The sequence below is a fragment of the Ovis canadensis genome, chromosome 5 (genome assembly GCF_042477335.2).
Source record: "Ovis canadensis isolate MfBH-ARS-UI-01 breed Bighorn chromosome 5, ARS-UI_OviCan_v2, whole genome shotgun sequence".
NCBI lineage: Eukaryota > Metazoa > Chordata > Mammalia > Artiodactyla > Bovidae > Ovis > Ovis canadensis.
Window position 1 is genome coordinate 73,986,608 of NC_091249.1, and position 13,325 is coordinate 73,999,932.

The 13,325-nt window shown below is 46.0% G+C and overlaps 2 protein-coding genes across 9 annotated transcripts in view; one reads left to right on the top strand and one right to left on the bottom strand.

Annotated features, from left to right (window-relative positions):
• The window catches only part of PDE6A (phosphodiesterase 6A), a 128,958-nt gene that overhangs the window by 27,043 nt on the left and 88,590 nt on the right, over window positions 1–13,325 (bottom strand). For 5 of the 7 annotated variants that reach the window (XM_069592414.1, XM_069592418.1, XM_069592419.1 and 2 more), the window contains exons 9-17: window positions 12,111–12,260; window positions 11,431–11,574; window positions 8,929–8,994; window positions 8,563–8,709; window positions 7,532–7,639; window positions 5,237–5,346; window positions 3,660–3,747; window positions 3,363–3,463; window positions 2,732–2,839 (exon numbers count right to left, since the gene is read on the bottom strand). In XM_069592414.1, coding sequence (XP_069448515.1) covers window positions 2,732–2,839; window positions 3,363–3,463; window positions 3,660–3,747; window positions 5,237–5,346; window positions 7,532–7,639; window positions 8,563–8,709; window positions 8,929–8,994; window positions 11,431–11,574; window positions 12,111–12,260 — 1,022 coding nt within the window. The remainder of the gene's footprint in view (window positions 1–2,731; window positions 2,840–3,362; window positions 3,464–3,659; window positions 3,748–5,236; window positions 5,347–7,531; window positions 7,640–8,562; window positions 8,710–8,928; window positions 8,995–11,430; window positions 11,575–12,110; window positions 12,261–13,325) is intronic. The other 2 variants (XM_069592416.1, XM_069592417.1) reach the window with 1 other exon arrangement.
• The window catches only part of SLC26A2 (solute carrier family 26 member 2), a 110,494-nt gene that overhangs the window by 20,601 nt on the left and 76,568 nt on the right, over window positions 1–13,325 (top strand). The window contains exons 1-2 of one of the 2 annotated variants that reach the window (XM_069592426.1): window positions 5,280–5,808; window positions 7,408–7,585. The gene's annotated coding sequence lies outside the window, so the exon portion shown is untranslated. Of the gene's footprint in view, window positions 1–5,279; window positions 5,809–7,407; window positions 7,586–13,325 lie in introns of those variants that run through there. The other variant, XM_069592425.1, reaches the window with a different exon arrangement.

Below are 13,325 nucleotides of genomic sequence, written 5' to 3' on the forward strand. Positions count from 1 at the left end.
TTTACACCCCACTGTAATTCCTTTTCTGGGAAATGTTTGCTCACGCCTTTTGCTCATTTTCCTGTGGGATTAGTCTTTTTCTTGAATTATATTAACACTACTGAGGAAACTAGCTCTTTTTCTGTCACAAGCATTACACATATTTCCCCACCGTGTATCACTTAAATTCTAACTTTAGCTCTGAGTTCTTGTGGGTGTTGTCCAGAAATCTCTAAAGTTTCATGTAGTCAAATTTATCAATCTCTTTACGACTTTTGAATTTTATGTCACACTTAGAAAAGCTTACTCTTTTCAATTCTCCCAAGCTTTTTTCCTCTCTCCATATTATTAGTTTATTTTCGCATTATTTTAAAATCCTTGATTCATCTTGAATTTATTTGTTATAGGAGTGAAATAGGGGTCTGCCTCTGTGACCACCTATGGCAGAATCTGAAATATATTTCTTCTTTGTCCCTGGTTCCTCACACAGAGCTCCTAAAACCCTTGGGATTTCCCTAGTGATACAGTGTCTTGTCCTTCCCAAGAAGCCCCCTTTGGGTTTACACTAATGAAGTGACTTAGAGTGACTGAGGGTAGGGTCCTTAGATGGGGTCAGGCCTACCTGAAAGACCAAGGGAATAGAGGGATGGACTTTCAGCCCCACCTGCTGGCCTCTGGGAAAGGGATGGGGGGGCGGGGGACTGCAGATTAAGCTTTGTAAAAACTATTGAACAAAGATTTAATAAGCATCAGCATGGATGAACACACCCCAGTTCTGCAGTAATGGAAGCCCCTGCATTCAGCACCCTTCTGGCCTTACCTTATGTACCTCTTTGGCCCTTCTTCTGTATTCTTTGTAACAATCCTTATACTAAACTAGTAATGTAAGTAAATGCTTCTCTGAGCTCTGTGGGCCATGCTAACAAATTAATCAAACCCAAGGAGGAGTTCACAGCAACTTCCAGTTTATAGCTGGGCAATCAGAAGCACAGGCAACCCGGACTGGCTTCATCTGAAAGGAAGCCAGTCTTGTGAGGCTGAGCCCTTAGTCTGTGGGGTCTGCTGCTATCTCCAGGTAGATAGTGTGAGATTTGAGTTAAATTTGTAGGACAGCCTGTCAGTGTTCACTGAGCACTGGAGAACTGCTTGCTGGTCTTGAGGGGATAAAAAATACATCAGATCACCTCATGGTCCCAACACCATTTATGAAATTATCCTTCTCCACTGGCAGAAAATCTACTTTTAGCACAGGCATTGTCTTTTGAGTCTGTCTACTGACCTCTCCTGCTCATACCTAGGACCGAGCTATCTTCAGTTCTGCTGGCCCCTGTTATTTCCTTTTTTCCTCAGAATTTTCTGGCTCTTTTTGCATACTTAACTCTCATAAGGATTTTGGAATTGCCTTCCTAATTCTCCACAAAATAAAGTTGATATTTTCTTTGGAATCACTTTAAATAAATAACTAAATAGGGAGAACAGACAGCTTTGGAATAATAAGCACCCCTGTCCAAGAGCTTAGGCTTCTTCCCACTCGTTCAGTCCTTATGCAGCACCATTTTGAAATGCCGTGCAGCAGCTCCAGGTCTGCCTGGGAGCAGCTATCGCTAGAGCGTGCCTCATTGTTCAGTGGCCTCAGGTCACACTGCTCCCCAGGGTGGGAGGACCTTTAGGGAGGCTTGGTTGGACAACTTCACAGCTGAGGGAAAGACAACTGGCCCCACCGTCTCTGAGCCTGTCCCAGCAGCTGTCTCTTCTCTGGACTTGCGAAATTCGTGACTTGATTAAACCTCACCTCTGCAGAAGCATCTAGGGATAAACAAACAACAGTTCTCTGGGTCCTGGGTCGGGCATTGTCTCCTTTAATATCACCCAGGACCTGTCACAGGGAAGCCAGGGGGACCCATTGGCTTGGGCCACATAGTCATGAAAGGACTCAAATTTGCAATTCTCACCCCATCATCAACTGAGGTGAATCAAGGAAGCATACTGAGAAACTAAAAAAAAACTAAACCAGAAAACTTTGAGTCGCATTACCAGACCTCGTGCCAACCAAGCACTATGAATGTCACACAAACCAGGGAACTAACTTGTGAACTGCATGCCTGCTTTTGCCATGTATAAAGGAACACTAAAGAGATTAAGCCGGTGTATTCTGAGTAACACTTAGCTATCACTCAAACCATAATTGGTTTAATGCTCTGTGTTTTATCAAAAACTTTATCACCAAAATTTATATCACTTTACCACCGAAATTCTGCATTTTAGCATAGAAGTACTTCAAATCTTGTACTTTTTGTGTACAGAGAGATATGCATGCATGCATTCTTAGTCGCTCACTCGTGTCTGACCATTTGCAACCCCATGGACTATATAGCCCACCAGGCTCCCCTGTCCATGGGACTCTCCAGGCAAGAATACTGGAGTGGGTTGCCGTTTTCTTCTCAAAGGTATCTTCCCCACCCAGGGATTGAACTCATGTCTCCTGCATTACAGGTGGTCTCCTGTATTGGAGGCAGATTCTTTACTTACTGAGCCATAAGTACTGTCTTGTATTTTTGTGCTAGAATGAAGAGTAAACATATCATTCCTGCAGTGCTGTTTTGGCATGACTTCTTTGTTTTGTGTGTCAGAGGCCCCCAGAATGAAAAGTTTTGCAGGGCTCTCTTGAAGACAGAGAGGCCTGTCAGTATAGCATCTTGCCTTTTGACCCTGGGCTTAAGGGAATCAGGGTTTAAGTCTTGTCTCAACTCACATAACGATTTCCTTCCGTGTCTGATCCAGCATCATGTACTGCGTCCACTCCTGTTGAGTCTCGTATGTCTTAGACTGATCCACGATCTTTTGGAACATCGTCCTTTTCCTACAAAAAAACACCAGTTTGTTAAAGGAGCACATATTAGAATACAGCAACCCCTGGCCTTCTAATGTTGGGTGTTTCAGAGGCTAATTATGGCAGTGTAATTTTTAAAAAGAAAGGTGAAAAGAACCAATGCCTGGGAGTGAAGACCTAGGTTCTAACTCAGACTCTACCATGGGTTTATTATCTGAACTTAGCTAATCTTCCCCCAATCTCAGTTTCCCCATCTGTATAACAGGGTAAGACTATTTGAGTCAGAGCTGTAGTGGGAATGGATGCATCCATAGTGCAAGTGTGGTACCTGGCACAGAATACTCACTAAATCAGTTAGAACTGTGGTGTTCATTATTTTTATAATAATCAGTATTCTTTTTTGTTTGTCCACGCCTTGCAGCTTGCAGGATCTTATTTCCCCTACTAGGGACAGAACCTGGGCCCATGGCAGTAAAACCCCCAAGTCTTAACCATTGGACTGGCAGGGAATTCCCTAATCATTTTTATTCTTAAAATGAGAAGAAATACCAACTTGAAATACAAGGCAAGGTCTGTAGCAATGATTGCGATGTCCATCATGTGGATTGCATGCTCATGCTGCCTGCGATTGAGGTTCTGAAAGATATTTAGGCTCTAAAGAGAAAATGGAGGGATAGAAGTGATGTGAGAAGGCAGAAGTGACGCTGGAGGTAAAGTCATTCAATTCCCGATGGCTGCCCCAGGTGACCAGACAGACGGTCCAGATCAACGCCTGGCTACGCTCAGGCTTCTTGTGAGATGGGGACTCCTTCTCAGGCCCCAAAGCCAATGCAGAGGGCCCTCATCCTACCTCATCTCTCAACAGTGTTTTACCAAACTCCAAGTGGTGTCTTTCCAGGATGGAGGACCCATGGAGCTTGGCCAGTGGGTTCTGGGATCTGAATGGGAGAGAAAGAGACACACAGAGAGAGGATTAACATGGACTGGCTGAGATGAAGGTTAAAGACATCATCCATTCCTGTCACCTCCTAATTCTGCAGGCAGAGAGGTTGAAGTGCAAGAATGAGAAGGGACTCGTCACACAGTATGACGGCGAGAAATAGGACTAGATAGCAGGTGTCCTGGCTCTCATACTCTAACTTTCTCCATAACTAACTCTGGGCCTCTTTGGGGACATGGCCTCCCTAGAAGTGTGGACCCTTATCCCCAGAAAAAGACACAAACACAATACCACATGCAGTTGTACAAACCCACCCCATAGCCATCCACGGACACTGGCCAGTACTTTGAAGATCACCAAGCCCCAGATCTTCCAAGCCTGATTCTGAGAAGTCACTGGATTCCCACAAGCAACATATCTATTCACGTCTTTATTTAATAAATTTTCGCTGAGCCCTTGTTGTGTGCCAGGCACTGAGATCAGTACTTCGCCTTCTACAAGGTAAAGTGTAAACATAATCTCTAACCTTGGAGCAGTAGGCAAAAACCGAGAAAACTCACAGAAGCATGACTCACGGTCTGTGGGCCCTGGGCAGAGCCTGGATATGACACTAGTCCCTGCTCTGCCAGTCCACATGGTGGTCATGAGGGCCCCCCAAGACCATGGTTCATGGCCCCTACTTCAGAGACTATCTAGAATATAAGCTCTGTGAGGCCAGGGACTGGGTCTGGTTTGTTCACCGTGGAACATCCTTTGCCTAACATAGGGCCTACCACACCGGCCTTTTGCACATTATAAACCCAAGGTGAATAAATGAATCATTAGCAGTTACTAACACCTTGGCTTAAATTAGTTCAGTAGGTAGGACAGGAAGGAGCAGAGTGAGAAGGTTTAATATATTAGTTTCCTGTTGCTGCTCTAAAAAAATCACCACAAACTTAAATGGCTTAAAACAATAAAAATTTAGTGCCTTCCAGCTCTGGAGTTTAGAAGTTCTAAAATGGTCTGAAGAGCTGCTTTCCTTCTGGAGGTTCTAGAGGAGAATGTTTCCTTGCCTTTTCTAGCTTCTAGAGGCCCCTAATTCCTTGGCTTGTGACCCATCCTTCATCCTCAAAGCCAACAGTGTAGCATCTTCTGTCCTCCCTGAGTTCCTACCTCCTTCTTACAAGGACTCTTCTAACTATTTGGGGCCCACTTGGATAACCCAAGATAATCCCTTTATTTCAACATCCTTAATCATGTTTATGAAGTTTCTTTTGAATGTAAGGCAACATATCCCCAGGCCCCAGGCACTGGGGTGTAGACATATTTGAGCTTCATTATTCTATCACAGGAGTTTACCCAGAACCAAAGGGTAGGAGGAAGTGGGAAGCTGTGGACCGTGGGAATTCCCCATGGCAAGTGAGTCTGTCTAAGACCCATTCAGATCTAGGTAATCAATCCCAGAGGCAGGAGGTAGAGAGCAGGGCCAGGAAGGGCTGACTCACTTCATCTGGTAGAGATTGTTAGTGCCTCTGTGGTCAATGTCGTGGCAGAAGGCAGCAGTAACCATGGCCAAGGCCTCCAGGTCTGTGAAGTATCGCTTCAGCTTTCCGGTCTAGAAGGGCAGTCAGAGATGCTGCTCACTCCTTTTGTGGGGGGCTTGGAAGCAGGACTGAGAGAGCAGGAGTAAGGAGGAGGGCCTGGCGCTTGGAAACACAGGTCTGATCTTGGCTTGACCCCTGGTGCCACAGGATGACCAGACATTTGCCAGGACTGAGATGTGGGATATAGGACTTTCTGTGCCTGGAAAATCCCATGGATGGAGGTGCCTGATGGGCTGCAGTCCATGGGGTCACTAGGAGTCAGACACGACTAAGCGACTTCACTTTCACTTTTCACTTTCATGCACTGGAGAGGAAATGGCAACCCACTCCAGTGTTCTTGCCTGGAGAATCCCAGGGACGGGGGAGCCTGGTGGGCTGCCGTCTATGGGGTCGCACAGAGTCGGACATGACTGAAGCAACTCGGCAGCAGCAGCAACAGTGCTAGAACTGGGACAGTCCAGGCAAAGGTGATGGTGAGTCATTTTACTTTCGAGTCACCTTAGCTGGTCCCACCTCCCTCTGGGCCTTAAAGTGGAGGGCGTCAGACTGGATGATTGCTGAGAAACAGACGACCCTGGACTTTGAGGATTTAGAGGGTGTTGGAACATGTCCAGACTGGTAAAACAAACCTTCCAGACCTGGTCTACTGGTTAAAACACAGCTCAGAAGAATTTTTCCCTGGGTGTCCTCACTTAACTCTTTGTTTGTGCTGGGTGTTGGAGTCAAGGGTGGAAAGAGCCCTGAGGAGGTGCTGCTGACTTGTGACTCTAAGAAATAGATCACGTGGAAGTGGCATGTTTTTCACCTTCAGAGGCAGCCTGGCTAGAATTCCTGCCCCCAGGCCCCAGTGCTTTCTCTGGCCTGACCATTCCAGACACGAGGGAAAGGAATGAGGATGAGGATACTGGGCAAGGGCAGAGATTTGTTTCATAACCTGGATGGGAAAACACTTTTAAATGAAATATAAAAACTCCAAACCTTCTGAGACAAAATGACTCACACATATACATATTGGTATGTCCATCCAAGGACATAATAGCGTCGTTTGTAATAGTGAAAGATCAAAAGCAATCCTCCTGTCAACAATAGAGGAACTGCTACTGCTGCTGCTGCTAAGTCACTTCAGTTGTGTCCGACTCTGTGCGACCACATAGATGGCAGCCCACCAGGCTACCCCATCCCTGGGATTCTCCAGGCAAGAACACTGGAGTGGGTTGCCATTTCCTTCTCCAATGCATGAAAGTGAAAAGTGAAAGTGAAGATGCTCAGTCGTGTTCAACTCTTAGCGACCCCATGGACTGCAGCCCACCAGGCTCCTCTGTCCATGGGGTTGTCCAGGCAAGAGTACTGGAGTGGGGTGTCATTGCCTTCTCCGAATAGAGGAGCTAGGTAAAGAAATTGTTGTCTACTTAAACAATGCAAAATACTATGAAGTCATAAAATTAGACCATGGATAAGCCTTGAAGACATTATGCTAAGTGAAATTAATCAGACACAAAAGGTCAAATACTTAGGTGAGGTACCTATAAGAAAGGGAATTCATAGAGTCTGAAAGAGCAGAATGCTGGTCCCGAGGGGCTGGAGACTGAGAAAGTGGGGAGTTGTGTTAATGTTGTTGTTTAATGGAGACAGGGTGTCTGGGAAGTTGGAAAAGTTCTAGAGATGGAGAGTAGTGGTGGTTGCACAATACTGTGAATGTACTTGATGCCACTGAATTATGCACCTAAAAATGGCTTAAATGGTAAATTTTAGCTTATATATGTTTTACCACAATAAAATATATATATAGAAAAATGTGATTGATATATTTATATATTTTCAAATAAAAAAGCATATTATAGAATCATATTGTTTAATTGGTTATAAATAAAATAAATTTTGTGTATGTGTGTGTGAACAAATCTATCTCGATGCTTCTAGAAGGAAATCTGGAAGGAGCTGTGCCATGGTTTTCTCCAAATACTGGCTTGGGGGTGGGAGTAGAATGCTGCCTTTCACTTTTTATTTTACATACTTCTTGCTTCTGGAATTCATTTATGCTAAGCACGTACTCTTGTCTATTTTTTAAAAAGGCAATAAACAGAAGAATGATGCCGCTGCTGCCTGGGGCGCTGCATTGAGGAGTCCAGGGTAGCGGGAGCCCCTAGCAGCCCGAGGACCCTCCCGCCACGCCGCCGGGTCCCCCTGTTCTCGTACCACCAGCAGCGAGAACATGGTCTGCCCCACGTTGAAGCCGTGCCGCCAGTTGTGGTAGGTGATCCTGCGGTAGCCCTTACTCAGGGAGTACATGAACCGCACCAGGGCCTGCGAACCAACACACAGCACACTGTAAGGCAGCAGCACCGCACGGGGGCGGGCGGGGGCCCTGCCGGGCTGAGCCCCTCAGTGTTCCAGTCCCCGCACTGGACCACAAGTGGGAGCTCGCGATAGATGCGCTAAGACCGTGAGAGCACTTTGAAACGGCTGGATACTATGACAATGGACGTGGTTATGAAACCAGGCCCTGGGAGAAGCTTGCAGGAAGTGTAGGAGAGAAAAGCAAAAGCGAGACGAAATCAGTGGTTCTCAAACTTGAGTGCGTGTCTGCATTGCTACGGGGTGTGGGAAGGTCTTGTTAAAACAATTTCTGATTCCTCACAGCCAGGGGAGAGAGGAGTGGGAGAAAGAGAGTGTACGTGTGGGTGCTGGTGGACCCGGGCTGGCACTGATCCATTTTCCGGTGATACTGATGTGGTTCAAAGCACAGTTAGGACTGCTGCTTTAATCAAAGAAGTCTGGGAAATTCTGCACACAGTATACCCCCAGCTCCACCTTTCTGTCCATCCCCATGCCTCTAGATGCACAGCACACCTAAGGAATCCTGCAGGGGAAAAGCCCTGTCTAAAGGGATTTAACACACAGTTCCCACCCTGTTGAACTGTAGGAACTTTTTTTTTTTTTTGCCTTACTTTTATCCACAACCTTCAGAACTCAGTGCCTCAGAACCTACCTTGAGAAACATCACAGTTCAGAGGAACCATGTGTCTCTTTTCTGGTAAATGACTCATCTGTGTGTTGTGACTAATGCTTTAAATCTTAAAAACTGAGAGTACCCTCTTTCTAAGGTAGTTTACAGATTGAGGGGTGTGTGTGTGTGTGTGTGTGTGTGTGTGTGTATGTGTGTGTGTGTGTGTGTGTTTTAAGCAAGCAAGAAAGGAAGGGAAACCAAAGGTTTGTTTCAACCTCACCTCTTGAGGAATGTGAAATTTATCCACCACTTTGAGCTCATAGTACATCTGTATTCCACATTTCACCAGCTCTAGTTCCGTCAGGGGCAGGTCGCTGAAGTGGAATTTATTGATTTCATATTTGTCTGCATCTGGCAGCTCTCCTTGCTGTATGAAACGTGGAGTCAAGTGACTGGGGCACATGAGGAATTCCTTGGTCCCTCCCTCACCCCACCCCCCACCTGCCCTATCCCTGATCTGAATCTGCTGGAAGGATCAGAGCAGAGTGGCAAGGGCCACACTTGGCAGAGATGCTCCCCACACATGCTTGGGGCATGCATGCCCTGCGCTTGCAACAGGTCAGGACGGCGCGGCTGCCCAGCTCACCAGGATCTCAGCCAATTCTTCTTCCTCGCATTCCCACGGCTCCTTCCCATACACCTCTCTGGTTTTCTGCCAGGGCCCGAAAGAGCAGAGAAAAACATTAGTTTACTACATCTGAGGTCAAAGTATGTCTCTACTTTTCCATTTCCCTTTTTCTTCTTCCTCCAAAGTTCTTGCAACAGAGCTACCAACTCAGAGAGTCTCCCATTCAGCGTTTACTGACAAGTAAATTCAAGGTCATGGGATCTGGAGTCATGGAGTCCTGCGTGCAAATTCAAACTCTACCAATTGGATCCCCCATTCCTCATCTGCAAAATGGGGATACTAAAAGTACTTAACTGGCAGATTAAAATTATGTTATCCAAAGTCATTTTAAAAATGTATATGAAATTAAAATAATGCATGTAAATCGCTGAGAGCAGTGCTCAGTATATAGTGAGTGCTAGGATTAAATAATGCTGTGATATTCTTACTGTTTCTATTACTAACTGGGAGCCTGGAGGTCTTCTTGCTCATGGCCCTGGCTTTTCCTCTTACTATGTGACTTGAGCCAAGTTCCTTCCCCTCTGGTCCTATTTCCCGTGTGTTACAGGGGGAGAGGAACCTGGACCCAATAACTTGTTCCAGATTTCTTGATCTAGAGCAGAGTCTACTTAAGTGTTCACTATGCCTCCATAGGGTCTACATATACATCATGTGGCTTAAAATTGTGGACTGAGACAAGCAAACCATTAACCAGTTTATCCACACTAGATATTTTCTTCTCTGGATTTCTCAGTTATTGGGATCAAAATGATCCAATTTGTCATGAAATCTTTCCAGCTTAAGAAATGCCCTCTGAACACACTGGCTTATATTTTTCTACTTGTGCAGTGCATAAACCCAACAAGTCTTGGAACTCAGCTGGGCATCATATCTAATGCTCTTTGGTTAATTCAGTCTGCTTCTAAAATCTTGATCTTTTTGAGTCCCAAATTCCAGGAATGGTGGATCAGTGATTCTCACATATCTTGGAAAGCCTGTCATCCCATTTCCTACCCACATGGGATTCTCCTCTATAGCATCCTTGATATGTGATCATCCAGCCTGTGGTGCAATATTTCCCACGACAGGGTGCTTGCTACCTTCCAAGGAAGCCCTTTCATAACAGTGATAATTTGCTCATTATCCTGATAAATGTTAAATGGGAACTATTTAGTGAGCTGTGTGATTTGGGGATAATTTCCTTCCCCCTTCTAGGCCTCAATTTCTTCATGTCTACAATAGGGTGAAAATCCTTACTGTGCCCATCTTACTGGGCTATTGTAAGCATCACAGGTATGAAATACCAGATATACTCTATAGCGATGAAACTATGTGACGGCTTCCTGCCAACATCTGACCCTACCCTCTCAACTATTTCTTTGCTCAGAAAGTTTGACCTCCTACGGCAGGTCTGATCCTATCTCTGTAATTTAGAGCAAGACTCTCTGAGCCTCCAGCTTCTCAACTATAAAATAGGTGCGGTTAGCTGACCTCATGGAGGGAGGCTCTGAGCGACTGACCTTTGTCCATTGGTCTGTCAGATAGAGCTTCCTCTCAGAGTGGGAATTGTGGTTGGTGACTCCATCTCTAATACCAACCATGTCAGCCCTGAGCACAGAGGAAAATGGAGTTTCTAGAGCTGTTAAGCCAAGGCATGGTTTTAAGACTGAGGTAATGAAGAAAGCTGAGCACTGAAGAATTGATGCTTTTGAACTGTGGTGTTGGAGAAGACTCTTGAGAGTCCCTTGGACTGCAAGGAGATCCAACCAGTCCATTCTGAAGGAGATCAGCTCTGGGATTTCTTTGGAAGGACTGATGCTGAAGCTGAAGCTCCAGTACTTTGGCCACCTCATGCGAAGAGTTGACTCATTGGAAAAGACTCTGATGCTGGGAGGGATTGAGGGCAGGAGGAGAAGGGGACGACTGAGGATGAGATGGCTGGATGGCATCACTGACTCGATGGATGTGAGTCTGAGTGAACGCCGGGAGTTGGTGATGGACAGGGAGGCCTGGCGTGCTGCAATTCATGGGATCGCAAAGAGTCGGACACAACTGAGTGACTGAACTGAACTGGAGAGTCCCTTGGACTGCAAGGAGATCCAACCAGTCCATCCTAAAGGAGATCAGTCCTGGGTGTTCATTGGAAGGACTGATGTTGAAGCTGAAACTCCAATACTTGGGCCACCTGATGTGAAGAGCTAACTCATTTGAAAAGACCCTGATGCTGGGAAAGATTGAGGGCAGGAGGAGAAGGGGACAACAGAGCACAAGATGGTTGGATGGCATCACTGACTCAATGGATATGGGTTTGGGTGGACTCCAGGAGTTGGTGATGGACATGGAGGTCTGGTGTGCTGCGGTTCATGGGGTTGCAAAGAGTCAGACACAACTGAGTGACTGAACTGAACTGAACCCTGGGAGGGACAGCTGTTCCCAGAACAGCCTTTTCTTGAGGAGAAACAGGGAAAAACCACTACCCACCAAGATTGTCTGGATTTCTTCATTGTCGCACTTCACGTGGTATTTCACCATGTCTTGGAAAATATCCTTCCTGTTTTCAAGTTTGTTCATTGACTCGTAAGTGTCAGGATTTAAGACAGACCAGCCCAGGAACTGAGCCAAAGACTGAAAGGAGAGAAAGGAAGAGTCAGAGGGAGAACGTTCTGGTCTGGGCCTTTCTCTGTAACTTGGGGCAAGACTCTCTAAGCCTCTATCTTCTCAGCTGTAAAACAGGTGTGGTTAGCTGTGCGCTGGCCTCCTCAAAGGGATGCTGTGAGGATAGGATAAAATGATGGATGAGAATACACTTTGAGTAAAGCTCTAGTACAAAGTGTCATCCTCATGCATAACATCTTCACAAAAAGGGAATGTGTTGTCCCTGTGTGGGGACAGAGCATGTAAATGAACTCTGTGCTTCCTGCCCAACTTTACTGTGAACCTAAAGCTTCTCTAAAAGGTGAAGTTTGCTAATTTTTAAAGAAGGGAATGCAGGAGGACAGCCAAACAAAAACATTGGATCAGGAAAGTATCTACAAGGCGAGCCCCCACCCATCCTGGGCTGGGACGGCAGTGTGCTAGGTCCCCACCACGTGGCTCTGGAAGTCCCACGTCCAGAGTCACCCTGAGAATCCCACATCCAGAAGCCTCCTTAAAAACCATACCTCCATGAGGGTCTCATCCATTTCATCAAAGGGTTTCCCATCTTTGCGATTGTAAAACGTGGCCACCCCAACAATTTCTTCCTTCTTGTTCACAATTGGCATAGAAAGGACATTTTTAATCATCCATCCAGACTCATCCAGAGGCTCTTTCTGCAAGAGAAGAGCCAGAATAAGTTGCCCGGGTACCAGGCTACAGAGACATCCATGACAGATTTCATGCCGTGTTGTGATCCTGCTTGGCCAAGGGGGTGGCAGGAGGTTAGACCTTGTTGGATTACGCCTGGTTTTAGTCACCAAACGCCACAAGCAGTTCTGCCCATCTGTTGGGAGCTCCATAAGCCAAATAGCAATACCATTTTCATTCCTAAGATATCAGGGCCGTTATGTGCCAGGCAGTGAGTTGTGTGTTGCTGGCTCTAAGGTTGCCCACAACCAATACAGGGAGGCAGTGTTTCCCTTTCAGATACAGGAGCTGACTGTGGAGGACTGGCTTAGCAGGGGCCCTGGTGATACTTGTAACTTTGAACTCATCAAGCAGATATAACCTGCACCTTTTGACTGCCGATCTGCCTGTCTGTGTTCCTTTTGGCATGTCATTTCATCTCCATGGACCTCAATTTTCTCATCTATACATGGGGACAGTAGTAAGAGCAAATTCCTCATGGGACAAATGAGAAAATAGAGGTGAAATTTCTTGGTCAATTAGAAGGTGCTCTTTGTGCATCATTTCCTATTTCACCCCCACTTCCATCATCTATAGAAATGGGAATAACTAGACTAGATACTTTCTAGGCTCTTTTCCCACTGACTCATTAAAGATTTATCAAGTGTTTTACAACATGCAAGAGCTAGAATCTGAGGAGACCAAGGCAAGTAAGGCACAGGTGTTGTTCTCAAGTTGCCCATCATCTGGAAGGTAAGGAGGCCATCAGATGGCACGCAGAGAGTTCTCTCAGGTACTGTGGGAGCCAGGGAAGGGAAGGAAGTCAAGAAAGGTTTCCTGGAGTCGGAGGTGTTCACAGGTTTTGAAGGTGGAAAGATGAAGGTGTTATTATTTCTGTAACACTGGCACTTAGCACCTGGTAGGAGAGTGACTCCAGAGGGATGAAGAACAGAGTCCAAAGGGTGCGGGGCTGTCAGTCAGGAAACGAGTTTAAGGCCTGCCTTCCTCCCCACTCTCTTCCTCACCTTGGGGGAGTCCTTTCCCTCCCTGAT